The sequence below is a fragment of the Ctenocephalides felis genome, unplaced genomic scaffold (assembly GCF_003426905.1).
Source record: "Ctenocephalides felis isolate EL2017-DRISC unplaced genomic scaffold, ASM342690v1 CF-g0.4_SCAFFOLD_03571, whole genome shotgun sequence".
Lineage (NCBI taxonomy): Eukaryota > Metazoa > Arthropoda > Insecta > Siphonaptera > Pulicidae > Ctenocephalides > Ctenocephalides felis.
In genome coordinates, this window is record NW_020539725.1 from 65,649,782 (window position 1) to 65,666,729 (window position 16,948).

Consider the following 16,948-nt stretch of genomic DNA (forward strand, 5'->3'; position numbering starts at 1 on the left):
AAAAAATATTTATTTATTCGTCTACATTAATGTGGTCCCCTTCAAAGTAGTCCCCCCCAGATATAATACACTTATGCCAGCGTTTTTTCCAATTTTCGAAGCACCCTTGATATTCACTTTTTGATATGTCCTTGAGCACTCTCAGCGATTCGGCCTTTATTTCTTCAATCGAGGAAAACCGCCGTCCTTTCATGGTCTCTTCTTCAACTTTGGGAATAGAAAAAGTCACACGGAGCCATATCTGGTGAATATGGAGGTTGGGGCATGACTACGGTATTGTTTTTTGGCTGGCCCAAAAATTACGAACAGCACGACGAGTGAGGAATTTTGAATGAATTTTGCTGCCACTCGTTTCATGCCCAAAACATTTGAAAAAATGTTATGACATGAGCCAATTGATATGCCACTTCATCAGCAACCTTCTCTAATGTGATTCGGCGATCATTCATAACCATTTTTTTCCACTTCTTTCACATTTTCATCGTTTGTTGACGTGCTGGGTCGACCGTAGCGTTCGGTCATCTTCAACGTCTTCGCGGCCATCTTGGAAACTTGTTTGTTTCATAGCCAACTCACCATAGGCTTTTTGTAACATTTCACACACTTTGTTACACTTTATTTCATTTTTTTACGCAAAATTTAATACAATTCTTTGACTTTTAATTCTTCCATTGTAAAAATCGCCGAGCTCAGAAAAAACCACGTCGAACCTTAGCGACTACCACAGACAAAGTAAACAGTGAATATAGCTGAAAATTTCATCATCTTTAGGGGCATGTATACCAACACAATAAAAAAAAAAATTTGACAATCAGACACTCCAGACCCGCGAAATTAAAAATTCCGGGTACTTTTGAACACACCCTCGTATTATATATATATATATATATATTATATATATTTATTACATATATATATATATATATTACATATATATATATATATAATATATATATATATATCTTATATATAAAAATGGAGCTCTCAATCTAATGATTCGGTAAACTCGAAAACGGCTAACCGATTTGGCCAGTCTTAGTCTGAAAAATTCGTGCCAGTCAGAGATGGTCGGAAAGGTGAGATATTATTTCAAAATCGCGTAGAAACTTAACATTTTTAATTGAAAATGTTTGTAGAAGCGTAATTGAATAAAACAATGGACGGTGGCTAATACGTCAAATGTCAAACGTTTTTGACAAATGATGTTCAATTACGTTTAAGTAAGGATGTTTTACATGAATATTATTTAATTATAATTAAATTGTAGTAAGTAGTTTTTTGTTGTATTTTATTATATACAAAAACGTTAGTAAACGGGCCGCAAGTGGTACTAGAGACTCAAACAATCAACTTTTTTGAAATGTTATATGAAAATGCACTTTTGGCATATTTTCTCTCAAACACGGTGCTCTGAAAGATCTCATTTGTATAATTATATACTTTATTTATAAACCTTTTTAGGTTATATATTTTTATTTATATTATTTAAATTCAGAACCATCGATCAAAGGGACATTTTGTCGAATAACATTTTTCAGTTATAATTTCCTAGAATTTATCTAAGAATAGATAGTAATATATGAAGGTCCGGGGTTAAAAAGGTTCATGTGTCAAAAACCAATAAAGTTAAGCTTTGTTCAACAACAATATTTGAAAGTAGAGGGAAAAAGATGTATAACCAGCTATAACCTCGATTCTCATGGCTTTGCTATCGGGAGATAAACGGTTATCTTTGAAAATGCATAATAAAACTATTTTCTTCCGTTGGTAGTGTTTTAGCATTAGTTAAAAATGTAATTATATTGTAAAATACCTTTAAATAAAATGAGACATTAAACCTGTTTGCCACCTGGCCGTTCAAGATAATAATTTTTTGAAAGACATAAAAAAAGTACATTTCTACAATGATGAAGTAGCTGACAGTTTTACTGAACGTAGTCAGATAATTGTTTGTTTGAAATGTGTTATTTGTTGTGATATAATTGGTTTGATTTTTATAATATAATTAGTATTTGCTCAAAGTCAAATTGGATCTTTGTGCCTCGCCCTGCTCTACATATATACTTTTTCTTAAATTTACTTTTATTCATTGAATGTTACTTGAAACTTTTCAAAAAGCAGGTCAAAGAAGGAACACTTAATTCATTTTCTATCTTTCCTTGCAGAAATTTTAAAATTTTGTATAATCTCAGTAGTATTATTTATAATTATACACAAAATCCAGAACCCAAAAAAAATCTGAAAAACTTGAAACGTAATCAATAAGTCGAAAGACCAAAAAATACTTGGATTGGATTATAGCATGTTTTCTATAGAAAGTGTATAAAACTTCCAGGTTGATTGTATTAATAAAATATAGACAAACTAATGGGGTTTATTGTTTTATAATACTTTATTGTATATAGCATTCAAACAACATATACTTATACACTTAAAGTATTAATATTTTTGATTCTCTAGAAATTGTTTAGAATATACCTTACTTAGCAAAACAACGTTTGCCGGGTCAGCTAGTATATATATATATATATATATATATATATATATATATAAAAATTAATTCCTAACCTTATATTTCCAGTTGACTTGGATATTACAGCAGCTTTACGATCTGGAGAACCGGTGACTAAAAACAACAAACAATATTACACAATAGAAAATGTTGAACTTAAATTCCAACCCAAAAGGTACCACATTCACGAATTTAATTTATAAAAAGTAATTTAACATTTTTCTCAGTTTAAAATATTCTATTTCTTTCAGAATGTATCTAACTTTCAATAACCCAGACCAAGACAGACTTCTAGAAGACCAAACCAACAGATTTTTAAACGAAAATTGGAAAGATTTATTCGAAGAGCTGAAACCGTCCTTCCAGGACTCTTTCTCAGCATTGTTTAAAGAAATCGCAGCAAGAGTTTTCGATAGAGTTCCTATTAAAGATATGTTCCTTAAGTAAATTTTGGAAATACAAATGATAGAAGAAATTAGTACTTAATAATACTCAAAGATAAGATATAAGATTGAGGCGGAACACCTGGGCTTAGGATTAAGAATATTGGATACTGAGTGACTCTTAGTTTGAATATGTGTATGAAGATGTTATTTATTACCTTGATTTTAAGTTTGTTATAAAAATTTATATAAATAAAATGATCAAATATGAAATGTTATACATTAGATACAACAAAATGTACAATATTAACACAATAGGTTATATAAAATGTATATACAAATAAAATAAATATATGAAACTGATATTCCATTTTGTGATAATTTGAGAACCTCAAGGGGACTTATAGTAATCGTCCAAAAATTTTGCGTATCTTTAGGTTTCAGAGTTTACTGAATATTTTGGCTGTGTGTGTGTGTACGTATGTATGTGCGGATACAATTTTTCGTCGAAGTTTTCTCAAGCAATTTGAATTATTCAAAAATCATTCGATTCCTATTAATAAGGAGACGTGGTGATTTCTTTTTGGATGAGGCAGGTCAAGCAGTTTCAGAGATACGGAGCAAAGAGTGCAGAAAATACAAATCGAGTTTTTGAGAGAACGGAGTACCGGATTTGAATTATCTAAAAAACATTCAATTTGTAATGCTTGGGAGAAGAGATGATTAGTTTTTGGCAAAGACAGGTCCTGCCGTTTCGAAAATACACAGCTAAATGTGCAAAAAATGGCAGTGTCCGATTTGAATGGTCTAAAAAACTTTCTGCTTGTATTGACAAAACAATTGCTTTTGAGGATAAAAAATTATTACATCTTTTTTTATTTTCCGTAAAATATTTTTGTAATTTTGGATTAAAAATTCAAAAAATTACCCAGGCTAAGCACAGTCTAAGCGCCACTTTGGTACAAATGTTTACTCAAGTGCGTTTAGACTGTTTATGAATTGGAACACTTTTCCAATTTTGTGAAAACTATTGAAAAACGTGGAAATGCCGCCAAGCTGAGCCCAGTATAAGTGAAAATGCAGCACAGAATTATTTGCAAGTGCGTTTAGACTGTGACTATACGGGAGCACTTTTTCAATTTTGTTTAAATTAGGCAACTATTTTTTAGAAATTGAATTGGAAATGAAATGACGATTGTTAATGTTCTGGAGATAAATTGATTTATGATTTATGATTTACATTTGATTTGCTCAAATATAACAAGATAGCAAAAATAAAGAAAGTTACAGTATTTGTAATAATATATTTGAAAACGTTGAAAATTTCTCAAATATTTTATTACGGTACAGGAAGTTCCAGCAATTTGCCTTAAGTGCACCACTAGTTTTTCATTTAATTCAGCAAGAAACACATAAATTTAATAAATAAAACCTTCACAGTAATTACTCTGATAGTAAATTCATTTGAAAGTCTAACCACAACAGTGCAATACAAATAGATGATTTATATATTGAAACATAAATCATTCAAAAAGTATCAATTCAAAATGAACATACCTGGAAATCTTCCTCCTTAAATCTTCTATTGTTGAATATAAATACAAATTTCTTATACGTTTATATTATCAAACTTATATTTTATAAACTTATATAATTAATATATAGATAGTTAGCTTATTCATCAGTCTCATTATCACTATGACTAAATCTTGACTTTTTCTCGACTTCTGTTAAAGTAACGGGTAACAAATCACCCCATTTGCTCGACCTCACACAATGGTAAGCCGTTCTGCAAAGAAATAATAAAAATACGTAGAAAACAATATAACAAAGTATAAATGTATTATATCATGCAATATATTTTATTTCTTCCTTCTACTTACTTTCCATGTTTAGCAGCAGTAACAACGACTTCTTTTAATTGACCATCAGAAGTGCACATTCTGCACACGGTGTGTTTCGACCTCACCAAAGTGGGCCTAACTATTCTCGGCCAAGTACAAGTAACAGAATCACCCTTGTCATCATATACTTCCTCATCACTTTTCACATTAACCTCATCGCTTGTACTATCTTTCTTGTCAATATTAAGATTTCTGATCGATTCTTCTCTTTCAGAACTGAAGCGATTGAGTTTTTGCCTCAATTTTTTTTAGTTAATACATCTGTTGATGAGTCGCTGATTGCTTTTTTTCTGAGAACTATGTAACTGAATCGTTCTGTTTTGATTTGGGATACAGCGGCTAGAGGTATAGTTGAATATTTTACTTCAAAATTGCATGGGGTTTCATCTGTCATGAATCGTGGACATGGTTTGGAATGCGGACACTGAAAGATATAATAATAAATGATATACAGATTAAAAATACTATGTAAATAAATGATAGAAAACTAGTGGGGCGCATGGCATCGTGCCTTAAGGCAAATTGCTGGAACTTCCCGTTCCAATAATTATTTGTTTTTAAAAAGATAAACATTTTGAAAAAAATATACTCTGAAAAAATTAGACTTTTGAGAAACCATAAATTTTTGACAAAAATTTATTTTTCTTGAAAAAAAGACTTTTGAAGAAAAATTTATTTTGAAATATTTTGGAAATTCTGAACTTTTTTTCAAATCAATCGTACTGCTTTAACTGCATAGAGGCGACATGTAAAAGCGCGTAAGCGCCGCGTCGCCGTCTAACGGATAAACATTGGTACGGAACCCATAGGAATGTAAACAAAATTTAAACTTATTGTTAAAATCTCTATAAAATATCCGATAATTTGATGTGCACATGTCTAATAATCATTTTTGACCGCCAAATGGCATTTTTTTTTACTTTTTCTACAAGATCTCCGAAACCGCTAAACCTGCCTTCATGAAAATTTGATCAGTTCTTCATCTTGTAAATACAAGTAAAATGCTTTTTGAATTATTCAAATCGGACACTCCGTTCTCTTAAAAAACAGAGTTACCGTTTTTGGTACTTTTTGCCCCATATCTTCGGAACGGCTAGACCTGCCTTTGCCAAAAACTAATCAGCACGTGTCCTTATCAATACGAATCGAATGTTTTTTGAATTATTCAAATTGCCTCATTCGTGTTCCCGAAATCGTCGACGAAAATTTGTATCCGCACACACATACATACACGCACACATACACACACACATACATCAATTTTTTCTGAGGTATGCCAAAATATTCAGAAACCTCTAAAACGTAGATATATAAAAAATATAAAATATAAAAGATATAGATATAAAAATATAAAGGATATATAAAAATTTTCATTTTCGATTTTATTGCGATTTCTATAACTTGCCTTACGGGAAGTTAATAAAAATAACAATATTATAAAATAACACCATAATAATTCAGTTTTTTTGCTGGATAATGAAGATAATGTTATGATAACTGCACCATCTAGAATTCTGTTATCCTGATCTCACGGCAAATGAATAGACATTTTCATAATTTTCAATACCAAGAACAAGCATAAGAGACCATTGCCATGACAACGCTACTTTATGAGCTATGTTACAGCAGAATTGCCCCCTCACTTACTGTTGAAAATGTTTTGTTACAAATGATTATTAATATTATTACCGGGGCGAATATTTCTGCATCATATTGCAACAGAAAGTCTCGTGCTTCAGAAATCAATCTGAATCCAGCATTCGTTCCCATTTCTACGATAACTAAAAATTGTTCAGTTTTGTTCCACAATTTTACCAGTTTCTCCAAACGCAATTCTGGTGTCGACATTTCGAAAAGGGTGTAGGCACATAGGACTATATCGTATCTGATCTGAAAAATAGACAATATATAATTAGAATTGAATAATTGGGGAATATAGATTATTAGCTCATTCATCAGTCTCTCGATCACTATTACTAAATCTTGTCTTTTTGGAAAATGACATTGTACACAAATTTATGAAATTACAACTTAATAAAAAAAATTGTGACTTCGAATACTCACTAGTTATAAAAAATGTTAAAAAATATCACACCATTATTCCATTTAATGTATTTTTATAATTAAAATGCATGAAAATTTTCGTTAAAATCGTCAGAAAAAGTCTACAATCAATTATAAAAAAAATTATTTAAATTTAATTGTTAAATGTTGATGTCAAATTCTTACCGAAATTTAATTCTTTCCGATATTAAAAGCTTTAACATTATATATCTTGTTTCAAACATTATACTATAACAACTTATACAGTTATTGAGTAACATTTAATTAAATTAATCAAACACATTCACCGTTGCACAATTTTAGAAACTTTCAAACCTCCATTTCAAACTCATCGTTTGACCTCGTTGATTTTCGTTTTTGACGAAATACCACGGAAAAAAAATGTCATCGGGCAACACTAGACAAATGTCAAATGTCATTAAATAAAAATGTAAAAGAAAACATTGCAACAAATCATATTATAAATAATTATATCAATAAAAAAGGATTAAAATATATAAATAATAGACAGAAAATAAATCAAAAAATATATATAAAGGAATGATAGTGTATAATTTAGGGTGCATTCGACTTGGACGCTTACGCGCTGTGAGCGCTCACGCTTACAAGCACGAATTTTTAGCGTTCGACTTGGCCATTAAGCGCTCAGAATCGATAACTGAAATCCGTTCGTTTTGGAAACTGTGAGCGTCAATAAGCATCAAAATGGCGGCAACTGGCGGTAACGGTAATTGTGTAAATTTTTTACTTTCTGGATCATTCAGCGGGATTATAAAGAATTTAACAATTAATAAATAAATGAAATTTCGTTTGCTTATGCTTAATTCATATTAACATTAAAATTAAAATTTAAAATTATTTAAAATTAATTAAATTTAAAATTAATTAATATTAATATTAATATTAAAAAATAATTGTGTTATACAACTTGGCATTTTTGCGGGATTATAAAGAATTTAACAATTAATGAATAAATGAAATTTGGTTAGCTTATGCTTCATTAATAGTAATATTAAATTTAAAATTATTTAAAATTAATTGAATTTAAAATTAATTAATTTAATAATATTAATACTAAAAAATAAATGTGATATACAACTCGGCGTTTTTGCGGGATTATAAAGAATTTAACAAAAAATAAATGAATGAAATTTGGTTAGCTTATGCTTAATTAATAGTAATATTGAAATTAAAATTTAAAATTATTTAAAATTAATTAAATTTAAAATTAATCAATATTAATATTAATATTAAAAAATAATTGTGATATACAGCTTGCCATTTTTGCGGGATTATAAAGAATTTGACAATTAATAAATAAATGAAATGACAGATAGTAAAAACAACTGACGCTCACGCTCACGCTGCCCTACCTCTGTGGCGTGAGCATATGTGAGCGCAAAATATGTGCTACGAGCATCCCACGATGGTGCTACGAGCGTACTTATGCCACGCTCACAGCGCCAAGTCGAACGATGAAAGCGCGCTCACAGCGCGTAAGCGTCCAAGTCGAACGCACCCTTACATGTATGAATAATTGTGTAAATAACATAAGGTTATATCAACAAAGTTGACAGGAATTAATTGGAATAAGAATGGAAATATTTTTTAAAAAAGGTATATTATATATATTTATACGGTATGGAATATATTTCGCTTATATTTACTGCTATGATTTAAATCACGTGTAAAAGTTATTGCCTTAATCTTATTTGTTTGTAGAGTTTAGGCAAATTTCTACAATTACATTAATATGTAATCTGAATTATCACATAATTTCTAATTTATTTCTATATATTCATTGTACCTAGAGATATAATTAATTAAATTCCATTAGCACAACATTTTTTGATAAGTTAATTGATTTGATATGAAAATGTGATTTATTTCATCACTTTTTAAATTTATTTCAGGTTGTGAGTTAGTGCTCCAATAAACAAAAGAATATCATTGTTAATTTGATCAATAATTTATTAAGAATGAATAACTTTACTGGTCCATACGCAGAACAAATATTTGCTCTAAATTTAACCAACAATAATTCAGAAACAACAACATATACCAACAATGTCCAAATTAAAACCGAACCTTATGCTAAAGATTCCACTTATGTGCCAAAAGTTAAAACAGAAGCAAATGATTTTGAAGAAAACGAAGTGCAATGTAAATCTGAAATAATAGACCCCGAATACGAAAGGTTTGATCTAACAAATTCATCTATCAGTAATGATATGTTTTATCCGAATGCGCAAATAAAACAAGAAGCTTATGACTATGAAAGTACTACAGATGATAACTCCAACAATGTACCAATGGAATATGAAAGCCATGATTCCAGATTATACTACAGTAATAAATCTAATACTTGTAATACATGTGGCAAAACCTTTAAATCAAATTATTCCATCAAAATACATATGCTTACGCATACGAACTACAGGCCTCATAAATGTCACATATGTGAAAAAGCCTTTAAATTACCATCTCATTTACGAGAGCACATTCTGACTCACCAGTCTGAAGGCCCTCATAAATGCACACTTTGTGAAAAGACTTTCAATCAATCGAGTCATTTGAAAAGGCACTTTTTATTACATACCGGACATCGAGCTTATAAATGTGAAGAGTGTGGTAAAACATTTGTTAGTAATGGTAATTTAAAAGAACATATGCTTACGCACAGGAGTGTGAGGGATTATGAATGCGACAGGTGCCACAGAGCATTTCATAGACATTCACATTTAAAGAAGCACTTGGAAGAACACGATACTGATAAGTACAATTACGAGAAAAAAGAGGAGTATATTTGTGAAAAATGTGGTAAAGTTTATAAATTGTATGCGGCTTATAAAAACCACTTAGAAAAAGAAGTGCATGAACCAAAAGAATATAAATGCCACATATGTTCTAAAGTGTTCTTTGAAAAACATAATTTAGGTCGACATATTTCAAGACACACAAAAGAAAAAGTGTTTGAATGCGGCATATGCAATAAAGGCTTCACCGAAGCCTTTAATCTTAAAAAACATTTAATAGTTCACACAGGAGAAAAACCTTATTCTTGCCAAATATGCAATAAATCATTTAGCGCCGATGCAAATCTAAAAACACACATGTTAGTACATTCTGATGAAAAGCCTTTCAAGTGCGAATTCTGCAATAAATTATTCAAAAGAGCATATGATGTTAAAATGCATCAAATGACCCATCAAAAAGTTCGTCCCTGCAAATGTGTTATCTGTGATAAAACATTCACTAAAGAAATATATGTTAAAAGACATATGATGAAATCTCATAAAGTATAATATAGTATGTTATTTTATTTGTTGTTATAAATGATCTATTAAATAGAAATGTGCAATAAAGTCGACCGGGAATCTTCAGAAGGAAGCCGACTTGAAAGAAATAATATATAGCTGAATTTATTGTAAAAACTATAAAATAATTATTTGCATCACAGTTTGTATAACACCATTCTGGAAATGGTATTTGTTTTTGAATCTTATTAAATATTTTAAATACATGTGATATTAAAAATTGACGCTCTTTTATTACATATCTTATATATAAAATTTTTCTGTAATGATGTATGTATGTAGATATACTCCTCCTAAACTATTATAAGAATTTTGATAAATTTTTCTGAAGTTTGTTGAGGAAATTTTTTAGGATGTATGTGATTATAAAATTATAGTAATATTGTAGAAATAAATAGAAAAAATTGCAAAAAACGAAAGAAAACTCATCTGCCAAAAATTTCAATTTACTTATGAGCCTAGACAATATTAGAATATGTATAATAAATTCATGATTATGAAGAAAAAAAATGAAATGTCTACATTATTATTGCCAAATAGCAGCTGATATGTGCCAGAAATTAAAATAATATAAGATACGGTATATGAATGGCAGATTGAATGATACACATATGAACAGGATTTAATATGAACTTTATATAATGACAATAAAGCTCAATTTGATTCTAAATTTTAGTTAGAAAACGTTTGTATGTGAAAAAGAAAAAGTCTGTTTTTAGGGTTTTAGGTCTGTTTCGCTTGCATTTATTTGATTTTTTCTCACCCTAAGAACCATCCTTGGACTTCAATGAACATTTAAAAAAAAGAATTGGCCAAATTCGTCCAGACGTTGTTAAGTCGTTCTTAATTTTGTGATTCATTTTTTATATATAAGAAGATATATATATATATATATATATATATATATATATATATATATATATATATTTAATTTATCAAAATTTACCTCTCTTGCTGCAGGCAAAAACTGTCTATATGAGATTCCTTTTATAGGGTTCAGTTTATTCCCCCGGCCACCTTTGAGAATAATATCGGCCAAGTCGTTCATTGAACTTGATGAATCAACACAGAAATATTCAAAAATGTTTGATTTCCAAAAATGGTTTACTGCCCATGTACCAGTGCCTACACCTGACCCAAAATCCAAGAAACTTTTTGGTTTGAAATCAGGAACCCTGAAAAAATAATAAAGAAACAGATTTAATAAAAATTATATTTTTAGAAAAATCATAATAATAATTAAGTAAATTGATGAAAGGAAGCACTATTACTTTAACATTTATACACAAATAATATTTAATTACTGAAAAGAGTTAATATATTTTTAATTAAAAACAAATTTAATTCTTTTTACTTATTACCAGAGAACATTGGAGTTCAAATAATTACTTTTATTACCTGTCATATATTTCTCCAAAAATTCTAACAAGTACAGCATATTCCTGAGCAGATCTTCCAAACATATAAGTCAGAGCTCCCAAATCATCATACGACATTGGCTTCCAGCCGTATATTTGTTTATTACATTTTACCATTATTTCATTATGCAAGAATTTCTCTTGTTTAACTCTTTCTTCTTCCGGCATGTCATCAGTAAATTTATATTTTGACTTTTCTAATATTTTTAATCTAATTTGTTCATATTTATCTCGCCTTTCGAGCTGTGTGGGAGGCGGGTGTCTTCCAGCTAAGTATCTGTTTAATTCTTGGCCATCATTTACTAATTTCTTTATTGGAAAATCTAAAACCACAAACATGATCCATATTATAAATACTTGGCATTTATATATAAAAGAATTTTATTATTACCTTGTATAGAATTTTCCATTGCCTTGATATACTCAATTGGAAGTTGAACATTTTTATATTTCATAACACCAGGATGTTTACGTGGTTTATATATTGCATTCTGTATATCTTCGTTGACTTTTTCATCTAACAGTACAGCTGTTCGAACTGTGCTCATAAACTGAAAAAAGGTAATGTGATTAACAAACAAATAATTTATAAGATACAAACATTGTTAGATAAAAGTACAAGTTTATATTATTAAGCTAATTGAATGTGTTTGAAATGTTTTATACAACTTTACTAATGTTTTAAGTAAAAATATATTGTATATAATTATATTAAACTATTCTTTGAGCTTAATAAAGATTTACATCAGAAATGTTGTGTTGAAACCAGGGATTTGTTATAATAAATGCAAAATATTCATCCAAACTGTGTTTAAATTAACTTAGAAGAATTGTTTTTATCTTAATCACAAGTGTATCTTTTGCATTACATCTTGCAAATGCTTTCAGGTTAGCTAAATACTATAATAAAAAAATACTCAGAAATATCTTACACCATACCTTTATATTATAATATATTTTATTAGAAAACAAATTAATATTTAGTTTCAACATTTTAATTAATCATGCATTAAATATATTTCATTTTAATTCAATTGACAACACAAATGAGAAAACATAACCTCAAAATAAGCATAATCGAACACAAACATAAGTTGAACATATTAATTTTTACTATACCTTTATATTATAAAATATTTTATTAGAAAGTGAACTTATATTTAGTTTCAACATTTTAATTAATCATAAATTAAATATATTTTAATTTATTTCATTTTATTCTTTTTACACATAACCCAAATTCAACGCATGACATTTGACAGTTAGACACATTGAAAGAAATACAACATAACCTCAAAATCATTATAGACCAGAATCAAATATTATAACGATAATGCATGAAAAGATGTTTTAATTTGAAATTAAATTCAAAATAAACGTATTTATTGTAATTATATAACTGTTAATATTTATAGGTAACTGAGGAAATCAATTAATTTGAATGTACCATTTACTTCCGCATACATACTTTGCTGCAGCTCATTAATTACCAATAATCTTATATATTGTTTATATAATGTGCTGTACCAATAATATTCAATAATATTATATATTATTTACACTAATTACCTTTTTATTTTTTATACAATGACCTTTTTATTCTGGAGTTTAGCATTTATTCTGTTAGGGTCTCCATTGTTTGCCTTCAGTTAACATCTTAAGTTATTTTTAATTGTTTGTTTAAAATGAATTAAAAAATAAATCGTATTACATAAAACCAACATTGTATATAATTATCTATTCAACTAATTTTTCTATCTGACAAATTAATCTAATTATAATTTAATCTATCTATTAAAAACAAATAAATTATTGTTTCGATAAAGATCTACAGCAAGAGATGTATTTTTGTAATTAATTGTTTTTACAAAATAAAGTCTGTTAATCTGTAAAGTCTTAAATCTTAAAATCTATTTTAATTTACAGCTAATACTATAACATGTTCTATTATTACTGATTTGAATTAAATATATAACAAATGCAAATAAAATATGAAAAGAGTAGTCGTAGGAGTCTCTGGAGGAGTTGACAGTGCAGTAACTGCTCTTTTGCTCAAGCAAAAAGGTATACAGCTGTTATATATACATATATATATATATATATATATATATATATATATATATAAATTTATTTATTTTATAGGATATGATGTTCAAGGTGTATTTATGAAAAACTGGGACACGGGCGAAGAAACTGGTGTTTGTACGACTTCAAAAGACCTAGAAGATGCAAAATGGATGTGTGATCAAATCAAAATTCCTTTTCGTGAAGTTAATTATGTGAAACATTATTGGAATGATGTCTTTAGGTAGATATTAAACTCTTGATATTTTTATACTTGAAAACCTAAATATGATTTAATTATTTTTTATTTTTTTTAGTCATTTAGTTTCTGGTTACCAAAAAGGTTTAACACCAAATCCCGACATACTTTGCAACCGAAACGTAAAATTCAACCATTTTCTTAACTATGCATTAAAGGATTTACAAGCTGACGCTGTTGCAACTGGACACTATGCTAGAACAACATTTGGACCGTACTTGGAAAATTATCAACCAGATACAGGTAATACAGTCAAAATAATTTCTATAATCTGTATGTAAGTATTTTTTATCTCTAGATGTGCATCTATTGGAAGCTTTCGACAAAACAAAATGCCAAGCTTTTTTCTTATGTGGAATCAGACAAAAATCTTTGAGACATATAATGTTTCCATTGGGCGAATTAAGGAAGGTGGATGTTAAAGAAATTGCTAGAAATTCTGGTTTAGTCAGGTTGGCCAAGAAGAAGGAAAGTATGGGGATTTGTTTCATTGGGAAAAGGCATTTCCAAGATTTTATTGCAGAGGTGAGGGGATGATAATTGTTTTATATTGTGTTCTGTGAAAAATTTATAATATTTTCTAATCTAATTTGGTACTTTTAGTATGTCGATCACATTCCTGGCAACTTCATCGACGTGGACACTGGCAAAGTGGTTGGCACCCACAATGGTATCCACATGTGGACAATTGGGCAACGGACAAACTTATCAGGGTTCAGCAAAGCCTACTTTATTTTGAAGAAGATTTCCCCTGATATTTTAGTAGTAAGTAATTGATTCATCTTGAACTTGATAAATTTAAGGGGGTATTCTAGAGTAGAGCAATGAATTTTAGGTCATTTTTAAAGTGTTGTAAAAGAAAGCAATGAATGTTTTTACTATCCATTTTTTGCCACTTGTTCATTAATATTATTAATATATAATATAAAAATTGAAAAAAAGTTGAAAATTGAAGAAACTGGCAGCTGATGAAGTGGGGAGTCTCAAAATGTTGGCAACTCAGTCTCGACATGATTTCAGCCCTCCTAGCCATCGGAAAATCAAAAAATAAAAAGATTAGTAAAAAAAAATTTTTTTACAAACTGGCGACTGTTTGAAAAAAAGTGTATTTTTTTACTGTTTTTTTTTTGTTTCTCGATTTTTTTAAAATATAGTAAAAATTGGAATTTGGCGATGATGATAGTTCGGGCTACAGATAGGTCTACAAATAAGAATCTCTGAACATTTCAAGTGAATTTCAACTGATGACATCGAACCTTCTTCTACTTAAAAAAAACTATTTTCTGCATTTCTCTCTTCCAATCGAGCAGTTTGTAAGAGAGTAGTTATTAAATATAAAAATATAAAATCCATTGGATGAAAATATAAACTACTTATTAATTACAAAATTTTATGATAAATAAAAATGACAAGTGATTTTTTTTGTTTCTCAATCTCTGGCCTTCTTGATTCCCCACACACTCCCTGCCCAGTGTTGAACTTTCAGTTTAAAAAAATACAGGGAAACACGTTATAAACATATGGTGGTACTAGTATTGTGGTACTAGTCAATTAGTAATTTCAATGTTTCGTCGGCAGATCCACTGTATGGTAGGTAATTCGACCTTCCATCATCTCCATACTCTGCATAAGGTTCTGAATATAAATCATGTGGTTAATTTCCTGAACCTCGAAGATTCAGCCTCGATCTACTGTAATAATTTTTATTTTTACAATATTTTGGGTAAACAGATGGCGCTCTGTAAGAATATGAATTTTCGCAATGATTGAAATAATCTTGTCGACTTCAGTAGCCCTTTGTATCACACATCGGATTCTCGAATCGGATGCGTTTCGAAGGAGAACGTAAAGAGTCATCATCTTGACAAGATGCATTCCCAAAGTCTTATGCGTCAAAAGACTATTTGGTGAGTTAACGGACAAGGAGAGGTTGAATTGTGATTCCAATGAACCATTTGATAATGAATTCAATTCATGACCCAAGGTGTAGGCTTATAATTAATTTTTGTGTCAGCAATAAACACTGAGGCCTGGGTATACAAAATGGGTATACCAACAGAAGTCCGGTGTCAGGTAGTAAATGCGTTAACTACGATGAAGCGAGGACTGGACGTACCTTATAAGTAGTCACGGAAGACCAGTGATTATGGTGCAGCCCAAAAAAATGCTCCTTCTCTGTCTTCATCTCAAACGTCGTGGGTTACCAGTGTGAGAGAGTAGTTATTAAATATAAAAATATAAAATCCATTGGATAAATATATAAACGATTCATTAATTACAAAATTTTATGATAAATAAAAATGACAAGTGATTTTTTTGTTTCTCAATCTCTGGCCTTCTTGATTCCCCACAAATTCATCTGTCATAAATTGGTCTAATGACTTTCTAATGCCATTTATCCGATTAGACCCTGCCAAACCAGTTTGGAGACCAGATCAGTAAAATGCCTATATCTCCGAAAATAATTCAAATTTTCAAAAACCTTCTCGTACCCATATGCTTAAATAGATAAACTTTGAAAATATGAAATAAAAAAGCGATTTTTTGAACTTCTACACTAGAATACTCCCATAATTCTAATCAGTTTCTTTATGTGGCATTCATTAATCATGTGAGGTTTTTAGAGGGAGGAGAAGGTTTGATAAAAAAATCACTAAATATCACGTGAAAGAGGGAGGGGAATAGTAAGATATCACGTGTATTTATTTTTTACCTGAATTTAAAAAAAAATCCAAACATTTTCAAAAAAAATAAAAAATTTCACAATTTTTTTTCGTAACTAAAAATAATACTACCATATGTGATGTTTTAGGTGGGAGCGAGGTTAATTTTGAATATCACCACTTAAAAAATCGATCACGTAATTAATGGACGTCCCCTTAATCCTATTTCATGTTTATTAGTTATGGGTTGGGACTTTTATCTTTTAGGCTGCTGGTACAGACCACCCCAGATTGCACACAAGATTTGTCTTATCCCACGAACCGAATTGGATTTGCACGAGCCACTGGAGTTGACCAAAAACAA

General features: G+C 29.4%; 3 protein-coding genes across 3 annotated transcripts in view; 2 read left to right on the plus strand and 1 right to left on the minus strand.

Moving 5' to 3' along the window:
- Nucleotides 1-3,182, plus strand: part of LOC113386522 (protein takeout-like) — a 3,872-nt gene extending 690 nt beyond the window's left edge. The window contains exons 2-3 of the mRNA XM_026624302.1: nt 2,582-2,687; nt 2,764-3,182. Of these exons, the coding sequence (XP_026480087.1) occupies nt 2,582-2,687; nt 2,764-2,959 (302 nt within the window). The 3' untranslated portion in view covers nt 2,960-3,182. The remainder of the gene's footprint in view (nt 1-2,581; nt 2,688-2,763) is intronic.
- A 1,287-nt stretch (nt 3,183-4,469) lies between these two features.
- LOC113386523 (methyltransferase-like protein 17, mitochondrial) lies at nt 4,470-12,201 on the minus strand. Its single transcript, XM_026624303.1, has 8 exons — nt 12,196-12,201; nt 11,990-12,149; nt 11,579-11,921; nt 11,127-11,355; nt 6,489-6,689; nt 5,059-5,223; nt 4,779-4,912; nt 4,470-4,684 (listed from the first exon to the last, which is right to left on the minus strand). Exons 1-8 carry the CDS (start codon nt 12,199-12,201, stop codon nt 4,570-4,572), a joined length of 1,353 nt encoding a protein of 450 aa, XP_026480088.1. The 3' UTR covers nt 4,470-4,569.
- Nucleotides 12,202-13,589: 1,388 nt separating this feature from the next.
- LOC113386524 (mitochondrial tRNA-specific 2-thiouridylase 1-like) lies at nt 13,590-16,938 on the plus strand. The gene is made up of 6 exons (XM_026624304.1): nt 13,590-13,662; nt 13,741-13,906; nt 13,980-14,164; nt 14,220-14,446; nt 14,525-14,686; nt 16,852-16,938. The coding sequence occupies exons 1-6, from the start codon at nt 13,590-13,592 to the stop codon at nt 16,936-16,938; spliced, it is 900 nt and encodes a 299-aa protein (XP_026480089.1).
- Nucleotides 16,939-16,948: the final 10 nt, after the last annotated feature.